This window comes from Pygocentrus nattereri, chromosome 30 (assembly GCF_015220715.1).
Source record: "Pygocentrus nattereri isolate fPygNat1 chromosome 30, fPygNat1.pri, whole genome shotgun sequence".
NCBI lineage: Eukaryota > Metazoa > Chordata > Actinopteri > Characiformes > Serrasalmidae > Pygocentrus > Pygocentrus nattereri.
The window spans coordinates 3806558-3830582 of NC_051240.1; the positions used below are offsets into that span (position 1 = coordinate 3806558).

At 35.4% G+C, this 24025-nt stretch overlaps 1 protein-coding gene across 1 annotated transcript in view; it reads right to left on the reverse strand.

Moving 5' to 3' along the window:
- The window catches only part of stx8 (syntaxin 8), a 68550-nt gene that overhangs the window by 40728 nt on the left and 3797 nt on the right, over positions 1–24025 (reverse strand). The window contains exons 2-6 of the mRNA XM_017721633.2: positions 23524–23623; positions 23058–23152; positions 15584–15694; positions 9491–9618; positions 9283–9375 (exon numbers count right to left, since the gene is read on the reverse strand). Of these exons, the coding sequence (XP_017577122.1) occupies positions 9283–9375; positions 9491–9618; positions 15584–15694; positions 23058–23152; positions 23524–23623 (527 nt within the window). The remainder of the gene's footprint in view (positions 1–9282; positions 9376–9490; positions 9619–15583; positions 15695–23057; positions 23153–23523; positions 23624–24025) is intronic.

A 24025-nucleotide genomic window follows, 5' to 3' on the forward strand; every position in this document is an offset into this window, starting at 1 on the left:
GAGAGAGACAGAGAGAGAGAGAGAGAGAGACAGAGAGAGAGAGAGACAGAGAGAGAGAGAGAGAGAGAGAGAGAGAGAGAGAGAGAGAGAGAGAGACAGAGAGAGAGAGAGAGACAGAGAGAGAGAGAGAGAGAGAGAGAGAGACAGAGAGACAGAGAGAGAGACAGAGAGAGAGAGAGACAGAGAGAGAGAGAGACAGAGAGAGAGAGAGAGAGAGAGAGAGAGAGAGAGACAGAGAGAGAGAGAGAGAGAGAGACAGAGAGAGAGAGAGACAGAGAGAGAGAGAGAGAGAGACAGAGAGAGAGAGAGAGAGAGAGAGAGACAGAGAGAGAGAGAGAGAGAGAGAGAGAGAGAGAGAGAGAGAGAGAGAGACAGAGAGAGAGAGAGAGAGAGAGAGAGAGACAGAGAGACAGAGAGAGAGAGAGAGAGAGAGAGAGAGAGAGAGAGACAGAGAGAGAGAGAGAGAGAGAGAGAGAGAGAGAGAGAGAGAGACAGAGAGAGAGAGAGAGAGAGAGAGACAGAGAGAGAGAGAGAGAGAGACAGAGAGAGAGAGAGACAGAGAGAGAGAGAGAGAGAGAGAGAGAGAGAGAGACAGAGAGAGAGAGAGAGAGAGACAGAGAGAGAGAGAGACAGAGAGAGAGAGAGAGAGACAGAGAGAGAGAGAGAGAGAGAGAGAGAGAGACAGAGAGAGAGAGAGAGAGAGAGAGAGACAGAGAGAGAGAGAGAGAGAGAGAGAGAGACAGAGAGACAGAGAGAGAGAGAGAGAGAGAGAGAGAGAGACAGAGAGAGAGAGACAGAGAGAGAGAGACAGAGAGAGAGAGAGAGAGAGAGAGAGAGACAGAGAGAGAGAGAGAGAGAGAGAGAGAGAGAGAGAGAGAGACAGAGAGAGAGAGAGAGAGAGAGAGACAGAGAGAGAGAGAGAGAGAGAGAGACAGAGAGAGAGAGAGAGAGAGAGAGACAGAGAGAGAGAGAGAGAGAGACCTGTGTCTTTACCAAACTGAATAAGAAATTTTCCACACAGTGAGAGAACAAACATACTTTTTCCTTTCAAGTCTGTTTTTCAACGTATTTTATAACAAGACCCGAGTTTCTAAAAACTCATATGAGACCTGTCGACCTTATTTATAGACTTTTTTGCCCTGTTTTTGGCCCTTGGCCCACCACCAACGCTGCACTTTAACCATCTACGACAAAAAGTTTGCGCACCCCCATTTTAAACAGTTGTTATTCAAACCATGTCCAACTTTGAGGTCACCACTCTGAGAGAAGTGTGCCAGCGACACGCTTACTACCATGTAGTGACCTGCCTGTAACTGTATTTACCCTGCAGCTTTTACAGGCCTGTCCGTCACCAGCCGCCCGCTTTCGCCTGCGCACACACACACTGACGTCAGCCTGCAGAACATGAGAAACTTCCACACCAATAAACTCCAGCCATGTTGACATTAGAAACAAGAAAAGCTGCAGCAAGGTTGATACGAGGCATTTTGTTATACACTCAGGACTAATTTCTGCCGTGTTATGTTTGGAAAGTTGAACTGGTGTGATTTGCGCTGTGTGGTTAGGCTGATAGCATAAATAGCTCATTTCATAAAGCATATTTCAGTGATTTCACGATGAGCGCACGGAACATCTGGCAAGAAAGTCTCTCAAATATATCACTGAAAAAAAAAAACCTGCTTTAACTGCAAAAAAGTAAGAAACATGGCTGTCTTCATTCTGTGGCAGAAGTCAAAATATCTAACAATTACAGAGTAACTGAAATACAACCACAGAAGTCTTTATATGAAAGTGTTATAGGAGTAAATCAATGGTATTAATCTCTCGGAATGAAAGGTATACAGCTGTAATTTAACTACAACAAGCTGTATATGAAATGAATTCATGTAAGAGATATTTAACTATAGTAAGTTGTATATGAATGGAAATCATATATGAAGACTGTAACTACAGCAGGGTCTTTATGAATGGAAGTGATTATGGTAGTTATTAAGATATAGAAAGCTGTTTATGAATGCAAGTCAAATAGGAGGAATTCACCTATAGTAATAAGCAATACGTACACTATAGCAAGCTACATAAAAATGTGAGCAACGTAGGTGGAATTTAAAGATAGCAAGATGTATATGAATGGAAGTCATGTAGAAGTAACTGTACTCCTGCAAACTGTATATGAATAGAGGCCATATACAAGTAATTGCACTATTGCAAGATACAAATGAATGGAAGTCGTGTAGAAGTAAGTGTACTACTGTAAGCTGTATATGAAAGGAAGTCATGTAGAAGTAAGTGTACTACTGTAAGCTGTATATGAATGGAAGTCATGTAGAAGTAAGTGTACTACTGTAAGCTGTATATGAATGGAAGTCATGTAGAAGTAAGTGTACTACTGTAAGCCATATATGAATGGAAGTCATGTAGAAGTAAGTGTACTACTGTAAGCTGTATATGAATGGAAGTCATGTAGAAGTAAGTGTACTACTGTAAGCTATATATGAATGGAAGTCATGTAGAAGTAAGTGTACTACTGTAAGCTGTATATGAATGGAAGTCATGTAGAAGTAAGTGTACTACTGTAAGCTATATATGAATGGAAGTCATGTAGAAGTAAGTGTACTACTGTAAGCTATATATGAATGGAAGTCATGTAGAAGTAAGTGTACTACTGTAAGCTATATATGAATGGAAGTCATGTAGAAGTAAGTGTACTACTGTAAGCTATATATGAATGGAGGTCATACAGAAGTAAGTGTACTACTGTAAGCTATATATGAATGGAGGTCATACAGAAGTAAGTGTACTACTGTAAGCCATATATGAATGGAGGTCATACAGAAGTAAGTGTACTACTGTAAGCTATATATGAATGGAAGTCATGTAGAAGTAAGTGTACTACTGTAAGCTGTATATGAATGGAAGTCATGTAGAAGTAAGTGTACTACTGTAAGCTGTATATGAATGGAAGTCATGTAGAAGTAAGTGTACTACTGTAAGCTGTATATGAATGGAGGTCATACAGAAGTAAGTGTACTACTGTAAGCTATATATGAATGGAGGTCATACAGAAGTAAGTGTACTACTGTAAGCTATATATGAATGGAGGTCATACAGAAGTAAGTGTACTACTGTAAGCTATATATGAATGGAAGTCATGTAGAAGTAAGTGTACTACTGTAAGCTGTATATGAATGGAGGTCATACAGAAGTAAGTGTACTACTGTAAGCTATATATGAATGGAGGTCATACAGAAGTAAGTGTACTACTGTAAGCTATATATGAATGGAGGTCATACAGAAGTAAGTGTACTACTGTAAGCTGTATATGAATGGAGGTCATACAGAAGTAAGTGTACTACTGTAAGCTGTATATGAATGGAGGTCATACAGAAGTAAGTGTACTATTGCAGGCTGTAGAATTTAACTCCAGAAGGTTTTGTATTAATAAAAGAAATCCTATAATGCTGCAGCATTCTCTAGGTCAATGGAGCAGCAGTCCTTTAAAGCTCCTACAGTAGAGGACTTGTTGCAGTGTGGCATGCTGTTAAATGAATAGAATGTCCTGTAACAGTCGTATAACTACCGCTTTGGCCCCGCATCGTCCTTCACGGGCAGCAGGAATCTCCAGTCTGTCCATGCCAGCCAAGTTCCTCTGACCTCTAACCCCTGAGCTCTCTTCTCCAGCCCTTTACCTAAAAAGGAGCGACGCACTGGCCTTCACTTCCTCTGATCCGGAGTTTAATCTGCTTACAGACAAACACTGCTGCCCAAACCGCACCGTCTGGGGCAAAAACAAGGGAAAAAGAACTCTGTAGAGGGCAAAAGGGTCGTACGTCGTCTGTCAGATGAAGGAAGAATCAACTTCTCTTTTTTTAAAAGCAAATTCAATCCATTTTCCTCTCTCTTTTCCAGGGCATTAAACTATCTCATTACATAGCTGACTGCGTCACTCAATCCAAAGCTGTAATGGAGCATCCAGCGCAAGCATCATGTCTCTACAGGCTCCAGGAACCGATGGAGGTGCTTTATTTCTGCCGGAAAAAATGTGTTCTGAGGTTTGTTCTCAAATAATGTGTACAATATCTGGGTCTAATAATAGCAAACAAACCACAAATCCTGAGCTCCACTGAGGGTGAGACATCCAACAGGTGCTCTGGAGGAGAAGCACTTTGTAGCTTCAGTGGATGAGCAATTAAGACCTGTAAAGAACACTGTGTGGCCTTTTGGATAAAACTTCTCCAATTGGGAAGCAAACGGACAGATCGATCGCCTCTTTTAAGCATTCAGAAAGACGATTAACCATGAATTGGAGCTGATGCATATAAAACATTGATTATAGGGGTGACATGATAGTGATATTGATACTATGTCATACCGATGATGCCACGATTACACATTCATAAAAAAAAAAAAAAAAAAAGCTCTATAATACTCCATGATGTTCATATGATCCACACAGATTGTAATACACTACAGGAAGTGTAGGGGTGATATAACGTCTACTGTTTCATTTAAAAATCCTGTATAATGCTCATGCGATCCACATAGTCATTGTGACAGACTGTAATACACTACAGGAAGTGGAGGGGGCGATATGACTTCTATTGTTTCATTTAAAACGCTCTATAATGTCAATATTATCCGTAATGTTACAGGTTTCCACATTGCAAAATGAATTGCAATTCAAAATGTTTCGAACACAGCCAGCAGATGCCGCAGTTCTACACGTTCCTTTCACACACAGTCAAACTGGTTATTATGATCAACTAGACTGGAACCAGATAAAGAAAAGTAACTTAAAACTCTGCAACCGTCTGCTTCACATTCATCAAAGTTTTCTTAGTATGAATAATTAATGATTTGATGGATCTCTTGCCCAAACTGATAAAAGCTGATCCAAAGGTGGTTTAACCGTTAACCTGAAAGGTTTAAGCGCTAATGAGCTGACATCACAAGGAGATAAAATGGACGCGGCCTTTGTTTCTCAAGGTGGAACTTTCATCAACTGTTCCTACAATTTCGCAGTTTTTTTTTTTTACAAAATGTTTATTATTCAAAAACATTTTGAAAAGCTAGACGTCCCCAAACTTTTGACAGGCAGTGTAAAATAACACAGAGCTCTTACCTCAGCACTTCCTTTCTAAAATGCCCTATAATATAAGAAGGTCACAGAGGGACTGTCTAGAGTTGTGAAAGTGCGGGAGCTTTGGTGGAGTTGGCGTTTCACTCTAATCCCAACTCAACACAATAAACCTTTCCTAACTTCGCCTCAGCAGAGTCAGGGATGAATGAGTCATTTAACATTTAACTGGCAGTTTCTTCACAATGTATTTCAATCAGCCGCAGTTGCGACCATCATGTGGTACAATTTTTCAGTAGTTGTTGGACAACCAAATCCTTTGATGTCTTAAAAAAACACGTCTAAAGACATGTACAGAGAGCAGAAAGTGAAACGGTGAACCTCTTAATTAAAGCTAGGCTTGACAGCAATGTGCAAATCCTCCATGGTGTTTACACTACAGCCTGACTGATATAAATTCTGTAGCCCTTTCAACCTAAAGCGGTGGGGTTTGAATCCCACATCAGCTCCCAAGTCAAAAAGGGTGAAGCTTGTGTCCAAAAGGCTCTGAAAACTATAATATCATTACCATTTAGTGATTGGTATACTGTGGTAGCACCCTACATTATACTACTAAGACTACTACCACATCAACCTCTGGTAACGTGATCAAATTGTGAGAACACTCTGATAAGACAGTTTACCAAATGCCTTAAATGTAAATGTAAATGGCCAAGAGAAGTTTTAAAGGACTCAAAATTCTGATGAGATTAATATATGCTGGTATATCAGTCATATATAAACGTTTTGGCAGTCCTGGTCAAATGATATATATATATATATATATATATATATATATATATATATATATATATATATATATGTGTGTGTGTGTGTGTATATATATATATATATATACATATATATATATATATATATATATATATATACACACACACACACACACATACACTGTATATATGTACACTGGTTACAGAAGAATTTCTAAACTATTTAAGGCTCCAGTGAGCACTGCTGGGGCCGTTATCCGGAAGTGGAAAGAACATCATTTCAGCATAAACTTTCATGACCAGGTGCTCCCCGCAAGATTTCAGACACAGAAAAGAATTATCTGAAGAGTTGTCCGAGAGCCAAGGCTCACTTGTGGAGAAAGACCTGGAATCAGCAGGTACAATTGTTTCAAAGAAAACAATAGTAATGCACTCAACCTCCATGGCCTGTATACATGCTCACCATGCAAGACTCCACTGCTGAAGAAGAAGCTTGTTGAAGCATGTTTAAATTTTGTTCAACAACTTTTAGACAAGCCTGTGGATTACCAGGAGAATATAGTCGGTCAAATGAGAATTGAACTCTGGATACCATAATACACACCATGTTTGGAAGTCAAAAGGCGCTGCATGTCACCCCAAAAACACCACACCAACAGTGAAGTCTGGAGGTGGGAGCATCATGGTGTGGGGCTGTTTTTCAGCATACGACACTGGCATGCTTCATATAATTGAAGGAAGGATGAATGGACAAGTGCACTGAGACGTTCTTGATAAAAATCTGCTGCCATCTACCAGGATGATGAAGATGAAACGGGGGTGGACATTTCAGCAAGACAACGATCCCAAAAACACAGCCAAGGAAACTCTCAACTGGTTTCAGAGAAAGAAAATAAAGCTGCTAGAATGGCCCAGCCAGTCACCTGACCAGAATCCAGATGAAAATCAATGGAAGGAACTAAAGCTCAGAGTTCATAGAAGGAGCCCACAGAACCTTCAGGATTTGAAGAGTGTTTGTGTGGAAGAATGGGCCAAAATCACACCTGAGCAATGCATGCGGCTGGTTTCTCCATTTTTTTGTATGAAATAGTAAATAAATTTCAGTAAGCGTGTTCAGTACTTTTCCCCTGTCATTTCTCATTATTACACATAATTTATGGACATCTTTGGTTTGATTTCTTTGCCTGTGTGGATTGGGTGGGTTGTCCCCAACATCTGGTGAGACTTTCATGTCAAAAGCACCTTTAGAAATATATTAACTGAGAAAATTGGTGACGTGTTCAATACTTATTCCACCCACTGTACATACACATAGACATATTAGAGCAGAGTTATCGTAAATTCTTTAAAATAAAATAAAACAAAAATTTTTTTAAATTCTTATCTTGCTGAGAAAAACTCATTATGGGTTTTATATATCAGTCAGGCTCTAGTATACACCCTCTACTGTCTCGTCTTACATTTAGGTTGATTACATATGAATGCAAGCTCATGGAAAGCAGTGGAGAAATTGTGTGGAAAGTGCAGATTCTAAACTTTTGATTTCTACCACATTAGTGTTTGTAAGTACAGCAGGAGATACTATACTATGATTTGCATTTGATTATTGTTGTATATTCAGCCTTGTTCTGCTGTGCTTGTTATTTTTTGGCACTGAAATAAACAGAAAAAGTGCACAAGCACAGGCTTGATCCTTTCCATACAGAATGTAAAGCAATATACTATCAAATATAGTATCAAATTGTATAAAAACATGACTCCAGACTATTAAGAATTAACCAGCTCCACCACAACAGTCGAAACTGCTGCCCAACAGGCAGAAAACCGCTACCATAATGAAGAAAACCACTTCAGTCAAAAGATTTATCCTAGCCATGAAAATGCTGGAAATACATAAAGGGTAAATAAAATAATAATAACTCAAGGCAGTATATAGATCTATGTTAATGAGCTGGACTGCCTTTTGTCTTCAGAGCAGCTTCAGCCCTTCGAGGGAAAGCTGCTAAACACATTTTCCTCAACTGGGCCGTTCTTCAAGAACAGAGCCACTGTCAGAGCGGACATTTGGGAACAATGTGGTTCAAAAGCAGTCGAAGGAGGTAAAAAGGGTAAAACTCATCAGACCATGTCACTTTCTACCAGCGCAGTAATGCCCGCGCTCCTTATTACAGTGGGTCATGTGTTTCTGCTAACTCTGGGTTCTGCATTTGGTCACAAGTGGTTTCCAAATGGGAGCTTCACCATAAACATCAGCCATGGAGAGCTAATGATGTGCGCCAAATCAGCTTCACCTTTCCTCCAGAGTTCTCTCATGATCTGAAAGATTTCTGACTCTTCATCCTTCTTTCTCTTTACAAAGCAACAGGAACGAACAGCTGAACCCTCCAAAAACATCTCAAAACACACGACTGAGGTCAGAGCCTGAAAACCTGACCATGACTGGACCTCCCACTAAAATATTCTTCCATTCTCTCAAATTGATGTGTGCAATAATGTGATATCTGAGCAGAGAGAGTTTGTTCAGCAAAATATCTTTTCAGAACTGAATGTTAGTAGAAAACAGGGCAACTAAGTTACTGCCAGCAGCTCAAAACATACTGAGGTCTAACAATGAAAGGGTTTGTCCAGTTTAAGATTTGCCCATTACCACCATGGGTGTTCAATTGTGCACAATAAGCCACATAATCTCCACGAAAAAACATTGGCAGTAACGCTCCAGAGCAGCCACACACAAAGTGGGATGAGTTGGAGTGATGAAGCTCCACTGAACACTTTTAGGGATGTCACTACTGATTATATTAATAACCAAATTATCTAGCAATTACTGTAATGATTCACTGAGTAATCACATTCACAAACTTTAGAACGGCAAACATTTCTTCTTTCTTAATACACATGAACTTTGTAACTATAAACATACACACATCCGCAAGATCCTGCTGGTGTGGGTTTGTTCTAGTATTTCTCAGTGATGCCCAAAAAAGTGATGCGAGTGCTCAAATCGCAAAGTAATTCCTAAGCTGATGCATTGAAAAAATAAATTATAATTGATTTAGTAAAAGAGTTTAGAGTAATAGAGTTTAATCCAGTTACTGTGACAGCCCTAAACACTCTTGGGATAAGGTGGGAGTGATGGAGCACCACTGAACACCTTTGGAACTTCTGAGATGAATCAGAGTAATGAAGCTCCACTGAACACCATTGGGATGAACCAAAGTAAAGAAACACCTCTGAACACTTCTGAAACAAGTTGGAGTGATGAAGCTCCACTGAACACCTTTGGGATGATAATGGAGTGATGAAGCTCCAATAAACACACTGGGATACATTGGAGTGATTGAGCTAAATAATGAGAGAGAAACAGCAAGGGAGACAACGGAACTTCATGTAAACCAAATTGTGGTGGGTTTGAAGCTTTGGGCTCTGCTGCCTCACCGTTCTGATCGTCTAGTTCATTCCCGATCTCCTCACCCATCCGCTTCTGCCTGCTGATCACTGCAGCCAGAGCATCCAGACCAGCATCCTGAGCTTCAGAGAGTGAAGGGGGAGAGATACAGACAGAGAGAGAAAGAAATAAAACAAGGAAAATAAATCATGGCTGCCATAGACTGTATTTTCTATATATAAATCTGTTTATATTTACCTTCAATGATGCGTTGCTGCTGCTGTTTAATTTCTCCAAACGACAGGCCTTGCGTCTCCTCTGATTCATTGACCAGCCATGGGTTGGCAGAACCTGCCCCACCTGGCCCACCTGACATCAGGCTCGACCTGCAGAAAATGAGGTCACATTTAAGACTGATTTATGTCAATGACTTCTGTTCTTATTATCTGCCCTCTATTGCGCCTTGTTTAAAAAGCGGCTCTAATGCTCCTAAGCTGAAGCTAAACTCCTGTAGGCTGAATGGGACGGGATTTACAAAATCTGACATCACAAAATTAATTCAAAACATTTTGAAATTTTAGCAATGCTTACATATGAAACTTCAAAAATACAGAAATAAAAAAGTAGGTTTTCTATTATATGTGCCCTTTAATATAACAATTTCACTCTCAAGACTTTCGATCCATTTCTATCGATCTTGACAAAATATTCTCACAATGAAGAGTTTGACGACACACATAATGGAACACAACAGCTATTGCATTTGCCCACCAATCACCACATGCACACATCAAAACAACCACACACTGCTGACTTTATAAGTGTGAATAAACTCTGAAGCCTGACATTAGGCTGCCTCCAGCCACATTCGCACATCTGTGACACTCATGTGCCTTTATGAATAAACAACTCAGGCAATTTTCTGCCTTTAGGACAACAAACAACATCTACCACTTCGGAGCTGTTCAGATCTGAAAGTCTGTTTATTCAGTGTTTATTCGGCTATAGTGGCCACTGTACAGAGAACATCACTTTACGCCTCTTTATAACACCAACAGGCACAACGCAGCAATACCAACAGAGCGTCAGCATTAGATCTTCAGAGTGGAGCTCCATGCAGAGATACTGTTTTCAATTCGGTTCAGTTTTATTTATAAAGCACTTTATACCACAGTCCTGAACAGCGCTGATAATGTTCACAGTCTTTAAGACCAACAGCTTGACTTCAATACCAATTCCTGTAATAACATTTTTCTGATACTTTCTCTTTTCTATTCTTCTCTGTCTCTCTCTTCCCCTCTCTCTCTCTCTCTCTCTCTCTCTCTCTCTCTCTCTCTCTCTCTAGTATGATTTTGGTAGTTTATGGTTGGGTTTGATAGTTCTTGATATGTTTTGGTAGCTCTTGCTATGGTTTGGTAGTCATTGGTATGGATTAGTGGTTCTTGCTATGGTCTACTGGTTATTGATATGGTTTGGTCATTCTTGCTGTGGTTTGGTAATTACTAGTATGGTTTAGAAGTCACTAAAACAGTTTTGTAGTTACTGGTATGTCCCTGTGATGGACCTGCCCAGGGTGTTTACTGTCTTTTGTCCAGTGAACGATGGGATAGGCTCCAGCAACTGCCATGACCCAACAGGGTAAGTAGCTTCGATGATGAGTAAGTGAGTGAGTTATTGGCATGGTTTGGTGCTTCTTGGTATAGGTTGCTGGCTCCTAGTATGGTTTTGGTAGGTATCAATATGGTTTGATGGCTCCTGGTGTGGTTTGGTAGTTATTGGTATGGTTTTGGTGGTTCCTGGTATGGTTCTGTGAAACCTGGTATGGTTTTGTGGTTCTTGGTATGATCTGGGTGATACCTGGCAAGGTTTGGTTGATATTGCTAAGCTTTTGGTGTTTCTTGGTATATTTTGGTGGCTACTGATGTGTTTTGGTGGTTCTTACATTTACATTTATGGCATTTGGCAAACGCTCTTATCCAGAGCGACTTACAATATGATCATTTTACATAGGTAGGCCAAGGTGGTGTTAGGAGTCTTGCCCAAGGACTCTTATTGGTATAGTGTAGGGTGTTTGCCCAGGTGGGGATTGAACCCCAGCCTACGGTGTAGAAGGCAGAGGTGTTAACCACTACACTATCCCAATCTTGGGTTCTTGGTATGGTTGGGTAGTTATTGGTATGGTTTGGTAGTTATTGGTACGATTTGGTGGTACTTGATATGGTTTGGGTGGTTCTTGGTATGGTTTGGTACATTTGCTGTAGGGTTAATAAATCTTAATAAGGGTTTAAAGCCTATTAAGCACTTCTTAATCAGTTTAACAAGAACAATAACAGGTAGGAAAAAAGATGCATCTTGTGCTGCCATAAACTGTTCTAAAGCCAGACGGCATTTTGAATAAAAGATAAACAGATCGCGAGACAAATATAACTGCTTTTGTGCACCTTAAGGCTGCAAATGGCGTGTTTTTCAGACGAAAATCAGAGCAGATGGAAACTCTCAGCAATGGGCATCACTTTCATCAATCAACTGAAGTCTATTCTTTTTACAGTTCTCCCTTTTTTCCCTCTCTCAGGGCTAGTGGACAGTAACCTCAGTGAGAGAGTAGACAGGAATCTGTCTGACATGTTTGGAAACTGTCCACTCTCTACTTCCTCCAGCACTCTGCACAGCGTGAGGATTAACGTTTATCCAATTCCCCTCCCGCCACGCTCACACGCTCACCCCACCACCCGCAGGCCTGCCAATTAACGCTCCGCGCATCATGATCAAACTGAAAGGAGAGGATATTGGGGGTAGGTGGGGTCATTGAGTCAAGGGGTCAGGGGGAAAGAAGCTGCAAAAGCGCCGGCCATGTCAGTTTGCGCTTGATTAGCAGCTAATCTTCCAAGGAAAAGTTTATCGAATATGATAATCCGCTTGGTCTGACAGGAAAGGTGGAAGAGCTTTGGTTTCTAAAGCACATCTAACATAACCCCCCCCCCCCCACACACACACCCACCCACCCCCCACCCCAACACATACGGACCACACAAAGACAAACCAGCCACACTTCTCCCTCTCCCTTGCTCAACACAAAACAGCTCCATCAAACAACTGCAACCCATTAGCAGCCGTTAGCATGAGCTAGCTGCGGCCCACCAGCGAGATATGAACGGAATCTGTAAAAACATAAAAGCTCCTCGCTATAACACACTAAAATGCTTATTATATACAACAGTGGCTGTTTAAAAACAGGCTCAGACCAGAACTAGCGGTGGGCGGTATGACAATATATTGTGTAATGATTCACAACATTCAACAGATTTTTCAAAATTCCCTCATAACTCAGAGTGCCTCAAAACACCCTGCCATGAATGAGTTTAAAGCCAAAATCTTCTCAAAGCTAACATAAATCAGTGTTTCAGACATCAGGCAGTGAATTCATAACTATTCCATGTAGGAACTTTCTGTGAGGGAGCTTTTAGAGATGGACGTCTGGTTCCTATCACCACCACTGTGAACAATTCTGACTGGATAAGCTTCTCTGGAACGGAGCATTTCATACCAAACCGCTCTGAACGACTGTGTGTGTGTGTGTGTGTGTGTGTGTGTGTGTGTGTGTGTGTGTATCTTAACCACTTAATTGTGCAGGAATAAAATAAAAAATAAAAAACTTTAGAATTACACTTTAATGGGCCGTTCTAGTTCTAGTCTAAAACTAGCAGCATCAGTTTGATACAATTCACAATTTCATATAATTTCCATGTCTTTGGCCATCAATGTTATCTTACTATAATGCCCAGCATGCATCACGCAAATAGGGCACAATCATTGTGAATCACTGATACTCAACTGCTAGCCAATGATCTGGAGGCTACTGGCGCTAGCTAGCATTAGCAATATAGCACTAACCTCAGTTGGTCGTCAGACTTTCTCCTCTATGTTAAAGGAATAAATACTTCAGAAATTTTGGGAGAGCACAGTGGAGTGTAGCCTAATCTACTCAGATTGGTTTCTTATAAGCACACAAACAAACAAAAACTGTTCGTTTGCCCTGATCTAATGCTCTAGTGACAAGCTAACATTTCACCCCTAAAGTAAAGTAACAGCCATAAGCTAACACATTAACCCACGATGCAATTATGCAATATAAAACAATATAATGCTATGTGTTGTATGATTACATTAACATTTATGGCATTTGGCAGACGCTCTTATCCAGAGCGACTTACAATTTGAGCATTTTTACACAGGTAGGTGAAGGCAGTGTTAGGAGTCTTGCCCAAGGACTCTTATTGGTGTAGTGTAGGGTGCTTAACCAGGCAGGAGATTGAACCCCAGTCTACAGCGTAGAAGGCAGAGGTGTTAACCACTACACTATATACTCTACATACAATACACTATACACTCCTAAACAACATTTACACCTCAAATGTTGTTAATGACACATTCAGCTATTTTTTATATTAAACATTTAAACATTGGGGGTGGCTGGTGTGATACATTTCCAATATTGTGATAAATACTGTAACAATTTTCTTGTTTTGAGTATATGATTGGTATGGTCAGCACTTTAGAACATTAAACACCTGCATGAATCTTACATTGTGAAATATACTTTGATACTTTAAGACATTTTACATCATGATATTTGTTTCCTGAGATTTAGCTGGAGAAGACAAAATAGAACCTACCGTGCCAGATATAAAAATGCTATAATGTCCATAATGATTTTTATTCAGTGTTTTACAAACTGCACCACATTAAATTCAACAAAACATTACGTTCACTTTCTGTAAGCACCAAATCGTATCCATATATATGATAAGTTGGAAAAAAGTATTGTGAAATAACTGATTAAGGTAGCAATAAAATATTGTCACATAGTCCACATTTAGATCAGTTAGAGAGCCTGTAAACAACAACCACTGTATCCATCTTATTCCTGCTTTGAGTGACTTATGGTCAGAACACCCGGCAAAGCATAAAGAGACATACGTTCAATGCTTATAACATCCCAACATGATAGAAATATGGGAATTAATGAAAATATCAACAGTTTTATTGCTGGGTTGCTTTAATAAATGTGTGCTGACGTTTGTAGTTCCATCGATCTATGAACAGAAACCTGAACCTGTGTGAGAGAAACACTTTAGTCAGAGGATCATATTTATATACTTATTATTCAAGCTAATCATTTCATTTAAACTGCGTTATTGTGTTTAGACAGTCAGATACAGAGAACTACAAAGCAGAGCCTTTTCAAAGCAATGTCTAATGTAGACATCTGTTTTTAAACCAGCTGTGTGATAATGCTGATACGTTCACCATGGTAGCTGCTATGCTAGCATCAAGCTAGCGGGGTTAGCTCAGCACTATATGATTTTTTAAGTCAACTCTTGTTTACATACAGACATTTTTAACTCGTGACAGGCATGTAAGCCCCATTCTTTACTTTGTGTGTACCAGTTTTTAAGGAACACTTTATTTAAAGGCTTGAAACTGAAGCCTGTCTTTTATTATTGTAGCGTTAGCCTGTTAGCTGGTTAGCTCTCTGCTACCTGCTCAGACTGCTCAGACTGTGAGAGCAGAATAAATATAGAAAATAATGTGTAAACCAGTTTTAAAAGTTTGTGATGTTCAACCGACAGTTCTTTATCTGGTTCCATTTGAAGGGCTCAGATTTCAGCACCAACTACTGGGCATTTTCAAGGACTCATTATGAAGCTACGTTCTCATGAAGCTGGGCACTAATGCTTGTAACGCTACTGTTCTTGCTGTAACTTCATCTTCACTCAGTTGTACTGACAGGCATGAACTACATGTTGTTCCAAAATGCCTCAGAGACATTTAATAGGACAAAATTATTACTTAAAAATAAAAGTGCACTTTCTTTACGTTCCCCAACTTTCGGCCACTATCGCAAAACGCAGCGGTCATGTGAAAAATAAGCTGGGCAGCAACTGAATAAACTGCATAATAGCAAGAAGTAGAAGCCCATTATGATATCATAGATTTTTTCCCTCCTGTTCCTTCTTACATAATGAGCATTCATTTAAAAAGCACTACATTCACAGGTTTTTCTGCCTTTTTATGTGTCTCTTCTGTTCTGCTTGTTGTCCAAAATGTTATGATGCATCACTGGTGTCCAAAAAAATAAGAAATTGTCTGTGATTTTTATTTTCAATATTTCAGCACAGCGGCCGCCCTTTACATTGTTTTTTGTACCGTTTTGCATTCCTCTACACATAAACCTCACGTGAAAGACTGTTTATCCATTTATTTTTAAATGATTCAAACTGGGACGCAGTGAGGAGATTCTGACCCCAGATCAGTTATTGATGACAGACGGACGGAGGGATGTATTTTTACCGTGAAGGCTCCGGGTCAGTGCCGTCCCGGCTGAACGAGGCACACAGTTGCTTTTCTCTCGTCACCAGGTCGTCAACCAGGTTCTGCCTTCTGTCGGCTTCTGACTGCATACTGAGCTCATTCATTAAGGAGATATACACATTAATACAGCAAGTGATATCAGAACATAGTCATACATATATTTACACACAGACACCCCTTAAAAAAAGAAAATCTTTATATGCCACCATTATTTGGGGCAGTCGTAGGCTGGAGGTTAGGGAACCGACCCTGTGACCAGAAGGTCGCCGGTTCAATCCCCTGTGCCGACAGTCCATGACTGAGGTGTCCTTGAGCAAGATACCTAACCCCCAATTGCTCCCCGGGCACCATGAATAGGGCTGCCCACCGCTCTGGGCAAGTGTGCTCACTGCCCCCTAGTGTGTATGTGGTGTTTCACTTCACGGATGGGTTAAATGCAGAGGTGGAATTTCCCCGTTTGTGGGATTAATGAAGTATCACTTAACATTAAGAAAAGCCTATTAGCTACTGGCTTATTGTTTATATATTAATTCAGCTTATATTAGCTGTTGTTATTAGTTTACTTATCTGGTTAATATTAGTTATTAGTTTATATTAGGTAGTTGAAACACTTGACTATTAGTAACTGGTTAATAATAGTTCATAATAAGTTTATATTAATTATAGTTGTTAGTAAGTTGATTATTCTAGCTTATATTATATTCTGTCATATAAACTATAATTATATAAATTTATATAATAATTTTATTTTATAAATAATTTTATTATATAAACTATAATAAAATATAAAAATTGTTCTATATAGCACCAAAAAAGGTACTTGTATTGTTACAAGCTTGACACCATAACAATAGCAGAATCTTTGCTATATAGAGCAGAACCATTTCACCATACAAAGAACCCTTAATCATGCAAACGGTTCTTTGACTGTTTATGGTTCTATATTAAACCACAGTCTTTAAAAGACTGTTTCTCTAAAGAACCCTTGAATAATCATCTTTTTAAAGAGTGCAATAATAATAATAATAATAATAATAATAATAATAATAATAGTAGTAGTAGTTTATATTAGATGTTTTACTTATATTTGACTATATTCATTGCTAGAATATTGTAGTTTTACATTACTTTATATTAGTTACTGGGATTTACTAGTTAATAGTTAATTTTAGAATATTTCAGTTACTAGTTTATATTACTTTATTACTTTAAAAACAATTATGATTCACATTAATTAACTCTTGTACATTAGTTTTATATTAGTTTATATAAGTTACTTTTAATATTAGTTAGCTGGTTTATATTATATTATGTATTGGTTTATATTTGTTTATATTACTTACTGGTTTATATTAGTTTATAACACGGACTGGTTTATATTAGTTTATAACACGGACTGGTTTACATTAGTTTATATTAGTCTATAATATGCACTGGTTTATATTTTTTTAAAACACATAATGATTTATATTAGTTTATGAAACACACTGGTTTATATTAGTTTATAACACAGACCAGTTTAAATTAGTTTATAACATGGACTGGTTTATTTTAGTTTATAATACACACTGGTTTATATTAGTTTATAACATGGACTGGTTTATTTTAGTTTATATTAGTTTATAACATGGACTGGTTTATTTTAGTTTATATTATATACTGGTTTATATTAGTTTATAACATGGACTGGTTTATTTTAGTTTATAATACACACTGGTTTATATTAGTTTATAACATGGACTGGTTTATTTTAGTTTATATTAGTTTATAACATGGACTGGTTTATTTTAGTTTATAATACACACTGGTTTATATTAGTTTATAACATGGACTGGTTTATTTTAGTTTAGATTATATACTGGTTTATATTAGTTTATAACATGGACTGGTTTATTTTAGTTTAGATTATATACTGGTTTATATTAGTTTATAACATGGACTGGTTTATTTTAGTTTATATTATATACTGGTTTATAGTAGTTTATAACATGGACTGGTTTATTTTAGTTTATAACATGGACTGGTTTATTTTAGTTTATATTATATACTGGTTTATATTAGTTTATAACATGGACTGGTTTATTTTAGTTTATAATACACACTGGTTTATATTAGTTTATAACATGGACTGGTTTATTTTAGTTTATATTAGTTTATAACATGGACTGGTTTATTTTAGTTTATAATACACACTGGTTTATATTAGTTTATAACATGGACTGGTTTATTTTAGTTTAGATTATATACTGGTTTATATTAGTTTATAACATGGACTGGTTTATTTTAGTTTAGATTATATACTGGTTTATATTAGTTTATAACATGGACTGGTTTATTTTAGTTTATATTATATACTGGTTTATAGTAGTTTATAACATGGACTGGTTTATTTTAGTTTATATTATGTACTGGTTTATATTAGTTTATAACATGGACTGGTTTATTTTAGTTTATATTATATACTGGTTTATATTAGTTTATAACATGGACTGGTTTATTTTAGTTTATATTATGTACTGGTTTATATTAGTTTATAACATGGACTGGTTTATTTTAGTTTATATTATATACTGGTTTATATTAGTTTATAACATGGACTGGTTTATTTTAGTTTATAACACACACTGATTTATATTAGTTTATAACATGGACTGGTTTATTTTAGTTTATATTATATACTGGTTTATATTAGTTTATAAGATGGACTGGTTTATTTTAGTTTATAATACACACTGGTTTATATTAGTTTATAAGATGGACTGGTTTATTTTAGTTTATATTATATACTGGTTTATATTAGTTTATAACATGGACTGGTTTATTTTAGTTTATATTATATACTGGTTTATATTAGTTTATAACATGGACTGGTTTATTTTAGTTTATATTATATACTGGTTTATATTAGTTTATAACATGGACTGGTTTATTTTAGGTTATATTATATACTGATTTATATTAGTTTATAACATGGACTGGTTTATTTTAGTTTATATTATGTACTGGTTTATATTAGTTTATAACATGGACTGGTTTATTTTAGTTTATATTATATACTGGTTTATATTAGTTTATAACATGGACTGGTTTATTTTAGTTTATATTATGTACTGGTTTATATTAGTTTATAACATGGACTGGTTTATTTTAGTTTATATTATATACTGGTTTATATTAGTTTATAACATGGACTGGTTTATTTTAGTTTATATTATGTACTGGTTTATATTAGTTTATAACATGGACTGGTTTATTTTAGTTTATAATACACAGTGGTTTATATTAGTTTATAACATGGACTGGTTTATTTTAGTTTAGATTATATACTGGTTTATATTAGTTTATAACATGGACTGGTTTATTTTAGTTTATATTATATACTGGTTTATATTAGTTTATAACATGAACTGGTTTATTTTAGTTTATATTATGTACTGGTTTATATTAGTTTATAACATGGACTGGTTTATTTTAGTTTAGATTATATACTGGTTTATATTAGTTTATAACATGGACTGGTTTATTTTAGTTTATATTATATACTGGTTTATATTAGTTTATAACATGGACTGGTTTATTTTAGTTTATAACACACACTGGTTTATATTAGTTTATAACATGGACTGGTTTATTTTAGTTTATATTATATACTGGTTTATATTAGTTTATAAGATGGACTGGTTTATTTTAGTTTATAATACACACTGGTTTATATTAGTTTATAAGATGGACTGGTTTATTTTAGTTTATATTATATACTGGTTTATATTAGTTTATAACATGGACTGGTTTATTTTAGTTTATATTATATACTGGTTTATATTAGTTTATAACATGGACTGGTTTATTTTAGTTTATATTATATACTGGTTTATATTAGTTTATAACATGGACTGGTTTATTTTAGTTTATATTATGTACTGGTTTATATTAGTTTATAACATGGACTGGTTTATTTTAGTTTATATTATATACTGGTTTATATTAGTTTATAACATGGACTGGTTTATTTTAGTTTATATTATATACTGGTTTATATTAGTTTATAACATGGACTGGTTTATTTTAGTTTATATTATGTACTGGTTTATATTAGTTTATAACATGGACTGGTTTATTTTAGTTTAGATTATATACTGGTTTATATTAGTTTATAACATGGACTGGTTTATTTTAGTTTATATTATATACTGGTTTATATTAGTTTATAACATGGACTGGTTTATTTTAGTTTATAATACACACTGGTTTATATTAGTTTATAACATGGACTGGTTTATTTTAGTTTATATTATATACTGGTTTATATTAGTTTATAACATGGACTGGTTTATTTTAGTTTATATTATGTACTGGTTTATATTAGTTTATAACATGGACTGGTTTATTTTAGTTTATATTATGTACTGGTTTATATTAGTTTATAACATGGACTGGTTTATTTTAGTTTATATTATGTGCTGGTTTATATTAGTTTATAACATGGACTGGTTTATTTTAGTTTATATTATATACTGGTTTATATTAGTTTATAACATGGACTGGTTTATTTTAGTTTATAATACAAAGTGGTTTATATTAGTTTATAACATGGACTGGTTTATTTTAGTTTAGATTATATACTGGTTTATATTAGTTTATAACATGGACTGGTTTATTTTATTTTAGATTATATACTGGTTTATATTAGTTTATAACATGGACTGGTTTATTTTAGTTTATATTATGTACTGGTTTATATTAGTTTATAACATGGACTGGTTTATTTTAGTTTAGATTATATACTGGTTTATATTAGTTTATAACATGAACTGGTTTATTTTAGTTTATATTATGTACTGGTTTATATTAGTTTATAACATGGACTGGTTTATTTTAGTTTAGATTATATACTGGTTTATATTAGTTTATAACATGGACTGGTTTATTTTAGTTTATATTATATACTGGTTTATATTAGTTTATAACATGGACTGGTTTATTTTAGTTTATAATACACACTGGTTTATATTAGTTTATAACATGGACTGGTTTATTTTAGTTTATATTATATACTGGTTTATATTAGTTTATAACATGGACTGGTTTATTTTAGTTTATATTATGTACTGGTTTATATTAGTTTATAACATGGACTGGTTTATTTTAGTTTATATTATGTACTGGTTTATATTAGTTTATAACATGGACTGGTTTATTTTAGTTTATATTATGTGCTGGTTTATATTAGTTTATAACATGGACTGGTTTATTTTAGTTTATATTATATACTGGTTTATATTAGTTTATAACATGGACTGGTTTATTTTAGTTTATAATACAAAGTGGTTTATATTAGTTTATAACATGGACTGGTTTATTTTAGTTTAGATTATATACTGGTTTATATTAGTTTATAACATGGACTGGTTTATTTTAGTTTAGATTATATACTGGTTTATATTAGTTTATAACATGGACTGGTTTATTTTAGTTTATATTATGTACTGGTTTATATTAGTTTATAACATGGACTGGTTTATTTTAGTTTAGATTATATACTGGTTTATATTAGTTTATAACATGGACTGGTTTATTTTAGTTTATATTATATACTGGTTTATATTAGTTTATAACATGGACTGGTTTATTTTAGTTTATAATACACACTGGTTTATATTAGTTTATAACATGGACTGGTTTATTTTAGTTTATATTATATACTGGTTTATATTAGTTTATAAGATGGACTGGTTTATATTAGTTTATATTATATACTGGTTTATATTAGTTTATAAGATGGACTGGTTTATATTAGTTTATATTATATACTGGTTTATATTAGTTTATAACGTGGACTGGTTTATTTTAGTTTATATTATATACTGGTTTATATTAGTTTATAACATGGACTGGTTTATTTTAGTTTATATTATATACTGGTTTATATTAGTTTATAACATGGACTGGTTTATTTTAGTTTATAATACACACTGGTTTATATTAGTTTATAACATGGACTGGTTTATTTTAGTTTATATTATATACTGGTTTATATTAGTTTATAAGATGGACTGGTTTATATTAGTTTATATTATATACTGGTTTATATTAGTTTATAAGATGGACTGGTTTATATTAGTTTATATTATATACTGGTTTATATTAGTTTATAACATGGACTGGTTTATATTAGTTTATAACACAGACCTGTTTATATTAGTTTATTTTATATTACTCATTAGTTTATATTAGTAGGTTGGGGTCAATGTGCCCCAACAATCAGACACAAATGAACAGGTAAGTATGCTGCCTGTGCCTCTGCTGATGTAGATTTCCAGTTGATTACACCACACTGCCCTCTGCAGGTGAGTAACAGGAAGTACCGTGTATCAGTGTTCTGTGTAGAGCTGTACTGTTGTCTCTCTCTGCATTATTACTGCAGCTGCATTATTAATGTAAGTGAAATTTAACATGAATCTGGGGATGGGTGTACAGAGGTTTAGGGAGGAGTGTGAGGAACAAGGTCAGGATACACAAAGACAAAATGTATCCATTACAGAGATACAATTAGCCAGTAAAGTGATTCATCGTCTGTTCTACTTTTCCAATCACCGCTGCCATACTTTCAGCAAAGCGCAGGATAAATAACACCAATAACGGGACTTTCCTGGACCAACCTGGATTATGGTTGTCTGTCCGGGGAAAAAATGAATTCTATTCCTGGACACAAAACATCTCGGAATCAGAGCATTTCCATATGTCAGCATTTCTTATTGTTTATGTCAGGCTTTTCAGGGTGTCCAGGATTTTTTTCAGGATTCAAACAGCAGCTCTACAAATGATTCTGAACATAAATATAATTTAATGTGCGTGAACTAAAACTGTCATCCTTTAGACTTTATACAATACTTTCCTTACTACACACAAAGGTTCCAATACACGTTTTACTCCACGATTCATCTTTAATTGCTATATTTAAGGGGCATATTGTGTTGTGTGGGGATTCTTTATCCTTGAAGAAGGTTCTTCACTTTCACAGAATCATCGCATTTACAATAATTGTTCTTTATAAATGCACTAAATTACATTTACCGTTTTCTTTTATTTACACTTCTTTATCTCGACTCAACACACTCAGGTCACTTTTTGCTTGTTGCAGCTTCTATTATTCTATTATTATTCTATTATTAACTGCAGTAACCTCAAATTGTGATTAGATGGTTATGTAATAACTGTGACAGATCTGAGTGCTGTATAAGTCTCTATAATATATAGAATAAAATGAAAAAAAGCAGAATATAAATCTAAAATCCAAAAATATATCTGCTGATGTTTACAGTTATTTGAATTTTATCACATTGAAATGAGTCGGTCACAGAGCATTCACATTACGTCGAGTGCCACTAAAGAATTAACCACTGAAAGGTACCAAAAGAGGTGATGTATGTAAGTGCCTGTGGTGAAAGGATACATGCGGCGCTGGGATGAGGCTCGAACCAGCGTCTCTCTCAGCTGTGCAATGTTCTGCTTCAGTTTCTGCAGTGACGCTCTCAGAGTCATGTTCAGCTGGAACACAGATTAGAAACCATTTGAACACATTAGACTGTTTTTATGAAGAATATTAACAGGGATCTCAAAATGACTCAATCTGATTGGATTGTGACTCTTCACAAAATGAGTCGGTGACTCTATAAATCTCGCATTTCACTTCCATTCAATTCCTACTGTATTTCTACAAATACACTGAACACACAAATTAAGCAACTACTTTACATCAGTGAAACATACATTAAATGCAATTCACCAAGCTTTTTTCTGAGTGTTTACACTTAAAAACAGCCTAAGAATTTTCATTTAAAATGAAAAAATGAGTGTGGGAGCACTTTATTAAATATGATTACATACATTAATGAGTAATCTACTCCATTTTTCCTCACCTTGGCAGGGTTGCTGCCGGTTCTCTGCAGTCTGTTCCTCTCGTGGATGTTTTCTGCGATCTCTTGCGCCAGTCGGCAAGTAGCATCATAATTTTGTAACCTAATGATATAAATAACAGTGTGATGAAATGTAAAAAAAAAATGCAAAAAGCTGCCTTTATAAAGCAGTTTTGGTTTTTGTTATTTAGATTTACTGTAAAAATAGAAATAGGAAAAAAAAAACAGAAAAAAAAAACAATTTACCAGCATGCAGCTTAATATTCTCATAAAATCTATTATAAACCGCAATTTAATGTTACTGCATTAATATATCATGTCAGTATATGCACATTAGGGCCCGTCCGATATATTGACTGACTGATAATGTTGGCTCATCTTAAGCTTTAACAGACTGCTATGTACAAAATCCCCCCAATAACTTACAATATTACAATACTGCTGCCTTATCCTATATTGTATGCACCACTAACATGAATAAAACCAGCAGAAACAGGGAATAAAT